The 13,723-nt window shown below is 30.3% G+C and overlaps 1 protein-coding gene, 1 non-coding gene and 1 pseudogene across 2 annotated transcripts; 2 read left to right on the forward strand and 1 right to left on the reverse strand.

Annotated features, from left to right (window-relative positions):
* LOC145965675 (uncharacterized) overlaps nucleotides 1-9,740 on the forward strand; it is a 33,565-nt pseudogene extending 23,825 nt beyond the window's left edge.
* On the reverse strand, nucleotides 2,863-4,057 carry LOC145965592 (uncharacterized). The gene is made up of 3 exons (XM_083089261.1): nucleotides 4,000-4,057; nucleotides 3,640-3,739; nucleotides 2,863-2,977 (listed from the first exon to the last, which is right to left on the reverse strand). The coding sequence occupies exons 1-3, from the start codon at nucleotides 4,055-4,057 to the stop codon at nucleotides 2,863-2,865; spliced, it is 273 nt and encodes a 90-aa protein (XP_082945387.1).
* Nucleotides 7,692-7,765, forward strand: Trnas-gga (transfer RNA serine (anticodon GGA)). Its single transcript has one exon. It is a non-coding gene; the product is annotated as a tRNA-Ser (tRNA).
* Nucleotides 9,741-13,723: the final 3,983 nt, after the last annotated feature.

Here is a 13,723-nt window from a genome sequence, read left to right on the forward strand (position 1 = left end):
TGATTTAATTTTCGCTGCATTGCAACAAGACAGCATTAATATCAAATGGACAGTCATCCTTTAATTATCAATTGTCAATAGATGACGAAACGTTTTATTTTAACACATGGCTGTCGTCAATAAATAACTGTAAGATATGCTATGATGCCCGAGGTAGCACACATTCGTTTTATATACGTTTCTTATACGTATCCAATATTTTTTAATCGTAAAACATTAATAAGAAACGTTTCTATAAAAACGTTTTTAAAACCATAAGGAAACATATTTTTCACGGTTCTAATATAGACAAAATAAAAACTAATTTTTATTAATTTCAAATTATATATACATATATACATACATATACATATACATACATACATATAAATATATAGGGGAGACCGGGGACAAAAGTAACATTGTTTGTATTACAGATCACTAATTAATTATCGTTAGAGACATAAAAAAAAAATTATATGTTAAAAAACTTCATTTATTGCTCTATTATTATACCTACGTTTCAATTTCAAATGATAGATATTTAAAGAACTACTATAGCTTTTCGCAAGTACGTTGATTGTTACTTTTATCCTGGGGGCCTAGGACGAAAGTAACATAGTCTGGGAATAAAAGTACCAGTTCTTATTTTCGGGAAAATAAAATAAATATGACTTTTTTCAATTTAAGGCAATTTTTATTATAATCTTTTATTCAGCAAGATAACTTTCATTATAAATTTTTTTTTGTATTATATTATATTAAAATAAAAAGTAAAATAAATATTATTTTTATCATCTTTGAAAAACTTAAAAGAAATAATCTTCGTTAAGCAAAATAATTATAAGTAATATCATAAAATAATTATACTCAATATCACACCAGTACCTTTTTAAGTCTAAATAATATTTTAATTCTTAAATAATAGTCTAAAAATTGCATGATAACTACTTATACAAAAGAGATTGATATCTATTCCGAATCACAATTATGGCATACGTAATAAGAATCGCCTTTGGTACAGTTATTATGGGTCCAGCCCTTATACTTTAAGCATTGAAACGTGTTACTTTCGTCCACAGAGTGTCGTGTTACTTTCGTCCACAAACACATTTTTTAGAATAAAAGCATTATAACCTAAATATGATGCAAGACTTAGCCAAATCAACTATAAAAACTTATGAATACATTTTAGAAGAATACACTGGCAAATAATTACGTCAATATATACACTTTAATTAGGCATAGATACGAAAAAACTAAAACAAGAAATACTTAGGTGAATAATGCAAATACACTAATTTCACTCCTGCATGTGCAACTGGCGCGATCGTTCTACAACAATTAGCTGAAAAGGAAGAGAATCGGGGCGTACGCGTTTGGCTATATAGTACAAATTATTCAACATATTGTGTAGTTTATTACGAGGCTTGTTACTTTCATGACGTTGTTACTTTTGTCCCCGGTCTCCCCTATTTAGAAAGTTATATTTCAAATTAAAAAAGGTAAAACTAAAAAAATTCTACTACTAAGAAAATAAAAAGATAGAAATTTATCCATAGAAAATTTCATTAAAGAGAAAAGAAAGAAGTAATTTTTTTTTCATGAACTTTTGTTCTTTGTATTTGTGTAATAAAATCATTAAAAATGGCGTGCGTTTCATTAAAGATATTTGCATATTAATAAGCGATAGAGAAAAAAATCGAAGTAGCTAGAGAAAAATGAGAATCTCCGAAGATGGATAATCTGGATTAAATTGGATGAATGAAGATGTGGGCAGAATCGGAAAGAAATTTCTCTACGTTTGCCCTCATGGTATCTCTTCTTTGATTCACGCAATCGATTTGCTAGAATTTCTCGAAAGAAAAAAAAAGATACATTCTTGTAATTAGGACTTGACAAATTATACAAAAATAGACTCACGTCGGACAAATCATCGAACGATCCGATTACGATTACATAACTAAGAATTTTTCTGCATTGATATAGCCAAATCCGATTGGTTTTCCCTCTCACCTGGACTATTATTTTATGAACACGTGATATGTAGAAATTAATTTTAAATTTATGTAACTACAATGGTCATCGTGCTACTGTTTTACTTTGTTCCATTTAACGAGAATTTATTCAAGGAGAATTACAATTGCCAGAGAAAAAGTACAATCAGTCCCGCAAGAGAAATATATGTATTATATAATAAATCTAACGTAAGCTTTATCGCAAAACACGGTCTGTGAAATTTCTATTTCTCGACTGTTATCTGTCAACTTCGAGAGAATGGAAGGCAAGTAGAGGAAATGTAAATAATGTAAAAGTCGATGTACGCTCCAATTGATTTGAATTAAAAAGACGAGAATTTATCTATATAAATAAATATGAATATCTCTTTTATCCGAGATTTTTAGAATTTTAATTTATTTTTTAAAGAATTTTTTATTTTAATTTTGAAAAACGCTGTAGCTTCTCATTAATTTCGCGAAATTTCACGAGCAAACGAAAATTCGGACAATGGTTTATTTGCATTAAAGCTAATGTTTTTTATTTATATTTGCCGAATTTACGATTAAATAAGGAGAGAAAGGTCCTTTTGTGTTACTCATCGTCGCGCGAAGGAAAGAATCGCAAAAAATCGTCAAATGAAATGCGATGATGACGCGAACTAAAAATAGTATAAGCGGCGAGAGGCGCCAGGATGCAAATAGATAAATTCGATTTTAGCGTTATTGTGCGAGTCATCGCGATATTTCTTCAGTTTCGATAAATAACAGGCAAGCAAGGAAAAAGGCGATCTTTTTAGGTTCAGACGAAAACGATATTTTTATTTTGCGTAAATATTTGATATAAAAGAAGCTCTTATGTATTATATTATATATAGGAGTTCCATTAGGAGTTATACTCCGCGCAAATAGGACCTGCGCAGCACTCTGGGTAAGGCTTGCTAAGATCCACTTCGCGATAATCAATTTGCTTCCCTACCGGACATTGGTATAAAGGACATCTGGAAAGAAACTATAATAATAATTGAATATTGTCGAAATTTAACGAGATCAGAAAATAAATAAAGTAAAATTCAAAACAGATAAATAATTTTGTAGAGAAATTTTTATTTATTATTAAATAGAGATATATGTCATTAGTGTTATTATATCTATTGCTACACAGAAGAGAAAGATGTGAAATTTGCAAATGTTAAGTAATACACAAGATATCTCTCTCATTTCGTAAATAATCGTCTTTTTGCAGTATAACTAAAATAAACCGTAGCCTCTTTGATTTATTGGCAAATAAATCATGTTATATAAATCATGTACTTTCTTGGTATCGCAATCTCAGTAGACTCAAGTAGACTTTACTCGATTGTTTCTTTTTTTAAATTTTTTTAAATTAGATGATCAATCGTGTATCAATTATTATTGTCGCGCATTTCGTGAAAATCGATTTGCAATAAATTGCAAAGTCGAAGGTCGGGATAACTGGTTATCAAAAGCTCGTTATGTAATAACTGATTTCTTGAATAGAGAATTAAACGATCGAAAGCGTCAATTAAAAGCGACGCGATTTTTTTCTTTCAGGATATCACAAAGTCTCGGATCTCTATATCAGATGTAACGAGGATATATTTTACGAAGGATTAATTTGAAAGATAAAACTTGGACTTACGCGAGCATTGACATTGTATTCTCACCAGTACAATTGATCCGTAAGCATCGACGAATGTGTTCACCCACACTTAGAGTCTCGTTCTCAAACAGACAGTCACCTATGTAAATAAAATCCTGGAGTAAATAAAATCGTATCATCATTCGCATCATTCACTCATACGCTAGACACATCATTAGCCTTATAACATTCGTTTTCGGAATATTTATTTAAAGGACAGAATCTCGTTTCTCCAAATCGTTCGCGAAATCTTAAGCTGCTCCACCATGTATAATACGATATATTTCTAATTTCATGGCATCCGGATTTGCATCTCTTCTTCAATATATTTTTTTAATCACCAAATTATCGCAAACTTACCTAGTGTAGCGTGAACGAACAAGCCTATCAGCAATAAGATCACGAAGTGGAGCTTCATCGTCTTTTCTCTTGCTTAGCAAAATATCAGGAAGCGAAAGCGACAATCAGACAAATTGTAAATTATCTCTTCAGCTCTTATATATCGTTCCTCCCCTCACTAGAGAATACATGCCGCATATATTATTGACCTTGCAATGTTGGCGATTGTTTTTTTTATCGTAGAAATAAGATGCAATATATATATTGTTATCTTATTTCTACGATAAAAGAAACAATCGCCAACATTGCAAGGTCAATAATATATGCGGCATGTATTCTTGACCCTCGCAATGCTAGTTCTTGTATTATTTATTGTAGAAATAAGATATAAAATATTCATATATATATTGTATCTTATTTTTATAAAAAAAAACAATCGTTAGCATTGCAAGGTCTGAATCAAAAATGCATACGGAAATTATGTCTAATCGACAAACAGCTGTATTATCCATATTTATGAGACGATTTTCAATAATCTGTTAAGATTGATAAGCTAATAATATTCACATAAATATATTTCCGTCTCCTTAATTTCATTGAACTAGAAACGAAAGTAAAACATACAAATAGAAATATACATATATACAAAAGATTACAAATACACGAGGATCCGCAGAAAACTTTGCTTTAAAATATAGAATTAAATTATCCCTCATAGAACCATTCATTATATGCAGACTCTTTATCAACTATTTACAACGTGTGTATCCAGCATAATATTCTTAAGCAAAACACATGTAGCTATGGATTATAATAAATTACTAGACTATATAGACTTTCCAAGTTTCGGAGATTTCTTCATCCCGCGAAATCTCTCGAAATCCGCTATTAAAAATAGTCGATGTACAAAATATTGTCTCTTATCGACATTGAGTATCTCTTGCGCGACATTTGCATAAACACGTCATGTATAAAATACCCCCGCTGAATGTGTCATCATCGTAACATTTGTTCAAAAAGAAGATCCGTCCTAATTTACTGGTCCGTCAATTTCTAAAATAGATTTACGTCGGACAAATCATCAAATCCGATTACGATTACATAACTCCAAGTTTTTCTACGTTGATTAATGTAGCGAAATCCGATTGGTTTTCCCTCTCACATGGACAATTATTTTCTAAACACGTGATATATACAAATTAATTTTAAATTTATGTAACTACAATGGTCATCGTGCTACTGTTTTACTTTATTTCATTTCACGAGGATTTATTTAAGGAAAATTACAGTTGCCAGAGAAAAAATACAATAAATCCCGCGAGGAAAATACATGTATTATATAATAAATCTTAGTATATCGATCTCCCCTTAGTCTAGTTACACAGAAAGAAAATAAAATTTTGTCAAATCAAAATTTATATAGGTACTTAAACTAACGCGTTCATTGTTTCGTATATATGCAACAATTTATAATATTTTCTCTTAGAAGTATTTAATAATTTTAAATTTCAACAATATTATTATAGTCTTATTTTAATATTGTAATTGTCACTTCAAAAATACATAATTATTTAATTCTACTTTAAGAAAATTATAATCTTTGATTTCAAAATCTTATTTTCTATCTAACATTGTTTCTTTCCCATTCAAGAAAATTAAATCTTAAATCGTAAGAATATATTTTTCTTGATTGAACTATATAAAATGGCTTCATTCAAGTAAGCAATTATTGTTCAAGCAATTATATTTTTCTTTAATTAACGCAATATAATCTCATTTCAAGATTTTCACGTTAAAACTAAATATATTTTCAAAACAAAAAGGTCCTTTTTTCCTGTGTATAAACATATATATCATTCTTTCATACACCTACATGTCCCAAAATATCTTCCAAAGATGTAAATCCAAATTATGATGTAAAAAAAAACGTCCAAACTATGAGTGAGCGTGCGATGCAGTTTTTAAGAGATGATGTTTTTCTCTTTTAAGAGGATGCTGGAGCCGCGGCCGAACTCCGACGGATTAGCACCCTCATCTAAACGGAACTGAAATTGTCGGTAAAATTGTCGACAAAATTATCGATAATATTGATAATTTTGATAGTTCTGTCACTACCGATATTAATATTTATGTATGATTTATGCATTTAGAGCAACATAGAAAGAGCACTTTGTATTGTGTTCAATATGTTGAAATTGGATAACATGTGTATTTTTACTGCTCTATCATCTCACACGCGTATCTAAGCGTATTTGAGTGTATAGATAACAGTATAACATAGACGTATATGTCCTTTATCGCATGATTTTGAACACAATTTTACGACATTGTTCATATGGGCTACATGTGAAAAAAAAGCAGAGAAAATAATAAATAATTTAAGATTTAATTTTATGTGTTACATGTAATTTTTGCCTCTTAATAAATATACATATATTTATTATAATAAATATTATACTGCTATTTATTAGATACATATTTTTTTTTAATATTGCAAATAAAAAAAGAAATTTTATAGTATAAATTTTTATTCAGTTTGTACAACTTTTTAATATTATTATTTTTATAAAAAATTAAAACAATTATTTTGCATAACTTTTTCTGGTTAAAATATTTTTGTAGATTTTTATTTTTAGTTGACGGAATTCTTTGATATTATTTTTGTAATAAAATAATATGTAAGAGTTTATTTTCAGTTGGCGCAATTTTTTGATATCACTAATTTTTGTAGGATATATTAAAACAAATGTGGAAAATTAAAATAAATCTTTTGTATAACATTTTGGCTAATAGTTTTCCACTTGTTCGCATGAACTTGGCGCCTTTTTTTATCTTTTTTTGAAAAGGTTAGTTTTTTTAGGGATAGTTATAACATTAATAATATAAATAGTAATTGTAATTACTATATATAATAGTAATTATAATTATAGCTATTTTGTTCATAATAATTCTATTTTATTTATAATAAAATGGAAAAATAAGTATATCTTTATTAGTTCTCGTGCTTACTGCCGCATGATTTGCTCATCGTTGATGAGACAAAACGTGTGGCAGCGTGTGGCTGAGCCAGCGAGGATCTTGCTTGCCATATAAAGGGTCGCGAGTTCAAGTCCAGTTAAAGCTAGACTTTATTTCTGGCGATAAAGTTGCCTTCAGGTGAAATATGGTATGGGTAGTGGATTGTGAAAAGGGAAGAGGATTGGAGCAGAAAATAAAAGTGAATCAAATTGCGTGAATCTTTATAAATTTCTGCCTTTCCGTGATATACGTTGTCCCTTAGCTGAAAATATAAAATTCTTTAATATATCCAACATAGCTATTTAATATATCATATTTATAATTATCAGAATTTAACAATTATACGCAAGGACTGTAATAATGTTGAGAAGGAATACAATGAGCTTTGAAAGAATTTCAAATCAAGTTGATTACTTACTGTTGTTACATTCTCCTCTTCCCATTTCTGGAGGCTTGCCACGGCCCTATTTAGGGTCCGCCACTGTTATTGGCACAGTGGGGATATTAGTATTTACCAGAGGGATCTTGGGGGATGTGGTCACTCTACGCACGCGAATACATCCACCGGCACTTATTTCGTCAGCGAGCGACCTTTCAAGGATCTCCATGGCAATCGGTATTGCATCCATCGAGCGAGATACCAACATCGCTCTGGAGTCGCATATCACTGTGTTAAAAAGCAGCATTAGGTGTGAGGTCTGGATAGCTCAGTGGTCTAGAGCAGTTGCCCGGAAAGCAAAAGACTCGGGTTCGATTCCCGATCCAGCCACTTGCACCTCACATATTTTTCTAGTCCACGAATATTGTTTTCTAACAATTATACGTTGGGCTGAAAGGTACACACGTATAAAAATAATAATATTAATTATAACATTAATTGAAAAAAACAATATTTATATATATGAAGCCCCACAAAAATTATATTAGAAATTATAAAAAATTATAAACTAATTACGTAAGTTATTAAAATTTTTGTTAATTCTTATTCGAGTAATTTATGGGTGATAAAAATCTGTGATTGTGACAGTCATATACACATTCAGATATAAATTATATGATAACAATACATTAATAAAGGAGAAATTGCCCTGGCACAGAATAATTTTAAAATTAAGAAATATATTAAATTCCAAAAAAACATTTGTGTAAATGCTCTCTCCACAGGATATTCTGTGGGGCTTCATATATATATAAATATTGTTTTTTTCAATTAATATTATAATTAATATTATTATTTTTATAAATTTCTATATAAAAAATAATTTTTTCTCTTTTTTCAAACGTTTGCAACATAAGAATATTATAAATAATTTTAAAATTATTAAATATATATTGGTATCATATAATATTATATCCATACTTACTAGTTCTACTTTTGTTTTCGGTTGTTTTTTGGAATTTAATATATTTCTTAATTTTAAAATTATTCTGTGCCGGTCTTTATTAATGTATTGTTATCAAGCGACGCGGTAGCGTCGTACCTTGCACTCGTAATTTGCAATTAACAATTCCATATTTTTTCTTCAAAACAACTATGTGTTTTCTTTACACCAGTTGATTCCTCTCATTATTTTATACGTAAAAGTATTAAGGTAAGATAATCGAAAAATGAATATTTTACAAGATATTTTACGGTTTATGTAAAATTAAGAAATTATTTCAAGCCTCATAACTCAAAAAGTACTTAACGAAAAGGTACTTAATTATAGTGTTTTGGAAAGCTCTCGAGATAAGCTACAAGAATATGCAATGACAAATAGTAGGTTCCATTTAAGAAATTGAAGGTGACCTTCATGTGACCTTCAAATAACTCTTCAAGGTCAAACCAATGATACCATCTTATGGCCCCCTCGAAACCAAACAACTTTTGTCTGAAACATTTTTCTCTCCCGGGCTTGGTTTTCGAGTTATTCTCCATTAAAGGTTAAAATGGTCCACCCTGTATATATATACATATACATATATATATACATAAATGTATATGTACATGTATATGAGTAGTTTAGATATCAATATATAGTGATAGTAACTATTTATATAATTTAAGTCACATTACAATAATTATTTTAAAAAACACTTGACAAGAAGTATTATTTAAATTTCATTATTACGATATCTGTTATATACAGGATAGACTTAACATCGTGAGGAGTAAACCGGAAATAAAGAAAAAAATGAAACATACTATTGGTATGATCGTAACGCATTCACCGAAACCATATATTTGCCTTCGACTGAGAAATGTAATTCTCATACTGGTGTGATAATTGCGTGGAATTACAAATGTAAAGCTGCGTTCGTGAAAAAAAAAATTTAAATCTGTAGCTCCACATCTCAGCGAATGCTGTGAAACTCGGCACATGTGCTTCTGCAAATGTTATACTTACAAATCAGGAAATTCCAGATTTATCTATCAACCGCACTATATAATTCTTGCGGAAAATAATATAGTATGTTATGCACCACAACGTATGTATAAGATATTAGTAGCATTCTCTCTTATAAATCATATATAAATTATATATATTTTATATTATTTTCATCTCTTTATGCATAAATATATAAAATATATTTTTTTTATTTTAGATACTGTATCAAGTTGTCCACCAAAATGGATAAATAATGTAGAGATAGGACGATACTTTTCTCATTTCGAAGGCACTCATTACGTACCAACTGAAAACTTGTCAAAAAATTATCCAACTGATATCGCTATTATGCACGAAGTACTTTCTGATCGGTAGTGTGTACAATAAAATTTAAGATTTATAGTATACGTATTTTAAAATTATACATAAATAATTTTTAACTTTCTTTCTATGAGGATATTGTAATATTGTACATATTGTAGATATTGTAGATATTATAAGATTAAAAGTGCAATGTTAATATTACATTATGAAAAAATGAAATATATTAGAATATAGAAGAATATATATATATATATATATATATATATATATATATATATATATATATATGTAGAATTCTTTTTTTATATATGTGCCAATAAATTTCTGTGAATGCAGCTTAATCTTAACTAGTCAAACTTTTTCATTGATAAACTAACTTGAATTTCCACGACAGTACTCACAACAGCGATTTCCAATTTCGATTCGATGGTTTAACGCTCGTCATGTGCAATGTGTTACACAATTCTATAATTAAAGATAATTAAAAATTGACAAATAACAGCCAATAAGGCGCAGAATCTGAGCGGTGCTCCTATTTCATTTAATATATAGTATTATTTAAAATATTAAAATATTTGTGATGATTTCTGCGCAATAATTCTATCCATCTTTTTACTTAAAATTTATAATTTGTGGATTTATGATTACTAGAATACTGTAGTATGAAAATTAGAATTATTCGGGAAAATGTGCTCGCCAGATTATTGCGAGATACGGTATCGTTGCATCGATTATGAAATGATTTATATAATCTTATATGTTACTTAATATATTTTATAATGCATAATATCATACATATCTATAAAACGTTGTCAGCATTTGGTGATCTTTCGAAATGATAGACCGTAATTGTGTATAAGTATTATACATTATTAGCTTTATTAAATATAGTTAGTGGAGATAGAGCAATAAGTATAGTTTATTTTTACAACTGCATACTTTTGTAATCATCAATATAATTTAAATATATGGTAAGTCATTAAATATAAAGATAAAATATATGTATATACTTATCCCGAATGATGTAAAAATTTATACATGATAACTGTTATAAATTCAAACATTCAAAAATTATTATGTTATTATATTTATACAGGGTAGGCCATTTTAATTTACGCACTGAAATATCTCAAAATCCATAAGTTTAAGACAAAAATGTTTCAAACAAAAGTTGTATGGTTTCGAGGGGGACATAAGATGGTGCCATTAGTTTGACCTTAAAGAGTCACCTGAAGGTCACGTGAAGGTCACCTCCAACTTTTTAAACGGGACACCCTATATGCTTTTGTATATTCTTGTAGCTCATCTCGAGATCTTTCCAAAACACTATAATTAAATAAGTTTTCGTTAAGTATTTTCTGAATTATGAGGCTTGAAATCATTTCTTAATTTTACATAAACCGTAAAATATCTTGTAAAATATTCATTTTTCGATTATCTTACCTTAATACTTTTATGTACAAAATAATGAGAGGAATCAATTGGTGTAAAGAAAACACATAATTGTTTCGAAAAAAAAATGTAATTTGCAATTAACAATTAAATAACAGATTCACAATAGAGGAACTTCAGATATTAAATCGATTTTATAAGTCGGACAAGTAAATGTCCGGCCAATAAACGAAAATGATTCGTTCATTATCTATTTAAGATGCATGTTCAATACGCACCTAAATATAAATAAAATTTTTAATTTTATACAGTCCTTTATTAAAGAAATTTATCTTATGAACATTTTATTTTTTTTAAATATTTTATTTTATTTTTCTAACTTTAATTTTCCTATTTTTCTCTAATAATAAACATTTAATTTTAATTTCAAAGTTATATATAAACTGATAAGGTTATTTAGAATAAGAAAAAATATATAATGTGTATTTCTTTGTAAAAAATATAAATATATTTTTATAAATTTCAAACAAGCACTTTATTGTAATGTACCATTAATTTGAAACCTATCCATTTTAAATATATTAAATTAATGCATTTAAATATGATTAATTAACACGTTTTAATGTATTAAATTAAAATATATCAAGTGCATATAAGTTAAGCAGCAGGAAACGTAAAAAGAGCTTCATCTAATTTACACATTTATACATGTAAATATAACATATTAAGATTTGCAGTGTAATGTTATGCCTCCGTAGCTGCATAAGCGTATCATTTGTTTTTGTAGCACTGGTAATAAATTATCATATACAGGGTGACCCATTTTAACTTAGGCAGCCAAATAACTCGAAAAATAAGCACACTACGAAAAAATGTTTAGAATCAAAATTTTGTCATTTCGAGGGGGACGTACAATGACGTTAAAATGAGCCCCCCACCCCTCCCCCTGGGCGGTGAGGGGGGGCAAGTTTGAAATCTTAAATGGGAACCCCTATTTTTTATTGCATATTCGGAATCTTTGGCTAAAAACACATACAATTTGTCTGAAACATTTTTCTCGATTCATGATAGATGGCGCTGTAATCGACGAAATTCAATTTCTTCGATTTCTCTTACTGAGAACCCATGCTTACGATTCTGCAATAAATTAACAATAAAAATACCACGTTTTCATTGTTAATACTCGAAATTAGTCTTAAAACAAACTTCTCATTATTTTTTATTACTCATTAATTACTTCTCAAGAAACTGCTTTTAGCGTAACCCAGGAACAACGTCGTGGACGTAGCAGTTTTCTGTTCCCTTCGGGGTGCTTGATTAACGTGAGTCCCCTCGCCTCTCACAATTCGGGGTGCTTGAACGTGTGGTTAGGTAAACCCAGCCAGTGAAGGCAAGGTCGTGTGGTGATCCAGCCAGTGAAGGCAAGGTCGTGTGGTGACCCAACCAGTTAAGGCAAGGTCAAGTAGTGACCCAGCCAGTGAAGGCAAGGTCGTGTGGTGACCCAACCAGTTAAGGCAAGGTCAAGTAGTGACCCAGCCAGTGAAGGCAAGGTCGTGTGGTGACCCAACCAGTTAAGGCAAGGTCAAGTAGTGACCCAGCCAGTGAAGGCAAGGTCGTGTGGTGACCCAACCAGTTAAGGCAAGATTGCATTGTTATCAGCTCTCTCCGCATGGAGGAGATGCTCAAAGTGTGCACCATTATTTTCTAAGGATAACAGTAATCGACAGCGAAAGTTACGTTGTACATTTTCTAGCATTAAAGGAGTTATAGCTTCACAAGCTCTTCTTATTCTTTCCATCATATTCAATCTTGTCGTTGGAGCTTTACTATACACTGCATCTTTAACGTATCCCCATAAAAAGAAATCAAGGGGGTTCAAATCCGGTGATCTCGGAGGCCACAGAACTGGTCCACCCCGCCCTATCCACCGATTTGGGAACCTTTGATTCAAAAACATCCGTACAATACGAGCATAATGAGCAGGAGCACCATCTTGTTGATACCATAAATTTAGTCTAACTGCAAGGGGAACATTCTCTAGGTATGCTGGCAAATCATTTTCGAGGAATTCTAAATACATTGGACTATTAATTGGACGTTCAAAAAAATGAGGTCCAATGACTTGGCCATTGCAAATGCCTACCCATACATATAAACTCCAACGATGTTGATTAAGCACCTCACGATACCAATGTGGATTTTCTGGTGACCAATAGTGGCAATTATGCCTATTGAGACTACCATTGCTGATGAATGTTGCTTCATCACTGAAACAAACATTACTAAAAAAATCTGGATTCTGATCTAACATCTCAAGAGCCCATCTACAAAATTGTACTCTGAGTACGTAGTCGGCCTCACTTAATTCCTGTACCAGAGTAATATGATACGGATGGTAATTGACTGATCGTAACAATCTATGTGCCGTAGTTTGAGGGATTCCCAGTTCTCGTTCTATTTGACGGGTACTAATATGGGGATTTTGATGAACCATAGCCAAAACTGCGAGCAATCTAGGGTCATTATTATTATGAAGTCTATTCCTTCGCCTTTCGCGATGAAGTGGATTATTACGAGATCTCCTTTCAATGTTTATAATTTGTTGATCAGTAGGATGGCGGCGATTTGGGAATCGCTCCGCA

This window comes from Camponotus vicinus, unplaced genomic scaffold, assembly GCF_025532165.1.
Source record: "Camponotus vicinus isolate PSW18456_S1 unplaced genomic scaffold, iyCamVici1.0 SCAF_14, whole genome shotgun sequence".
In the NCBI taxonomy this organism is placed as follows: domain Eukaryota; kingdom Metazoa; phylum Arthropoda; class Insecta; order Hymenoptera; family Formicidae; genus Camponotus; species Camponotus vicinus.

What these genes read in the sequence shown, in the direction of transcription:
- LOC145965592 (XM_083089261.1), bottom strand. Translation starts at nt 4,057, where the DNA reads ATGAAGCTCCACTTCGTGATCTTATTGCTGATAGGCTTGTTCGTTCAC. An exon ending in GTTCGTTCACGCTACACTAG is followed by an intron (nt 3,740 to 3,999) that starts GTAAGTTTGCGA and finishes TTATTTACATAG; the next exon opens with GTGACTGTCTGTTTGAGAAC. An exon ending in AATACAATGTCAATGCTCGC is followed by an intron (nt 2,978 to 3,639) that starts GTAAGTCCAAGT and finishes GTTTCTTTCCAG; the next exon opens with ATGTCCTTTATACCAATGTC.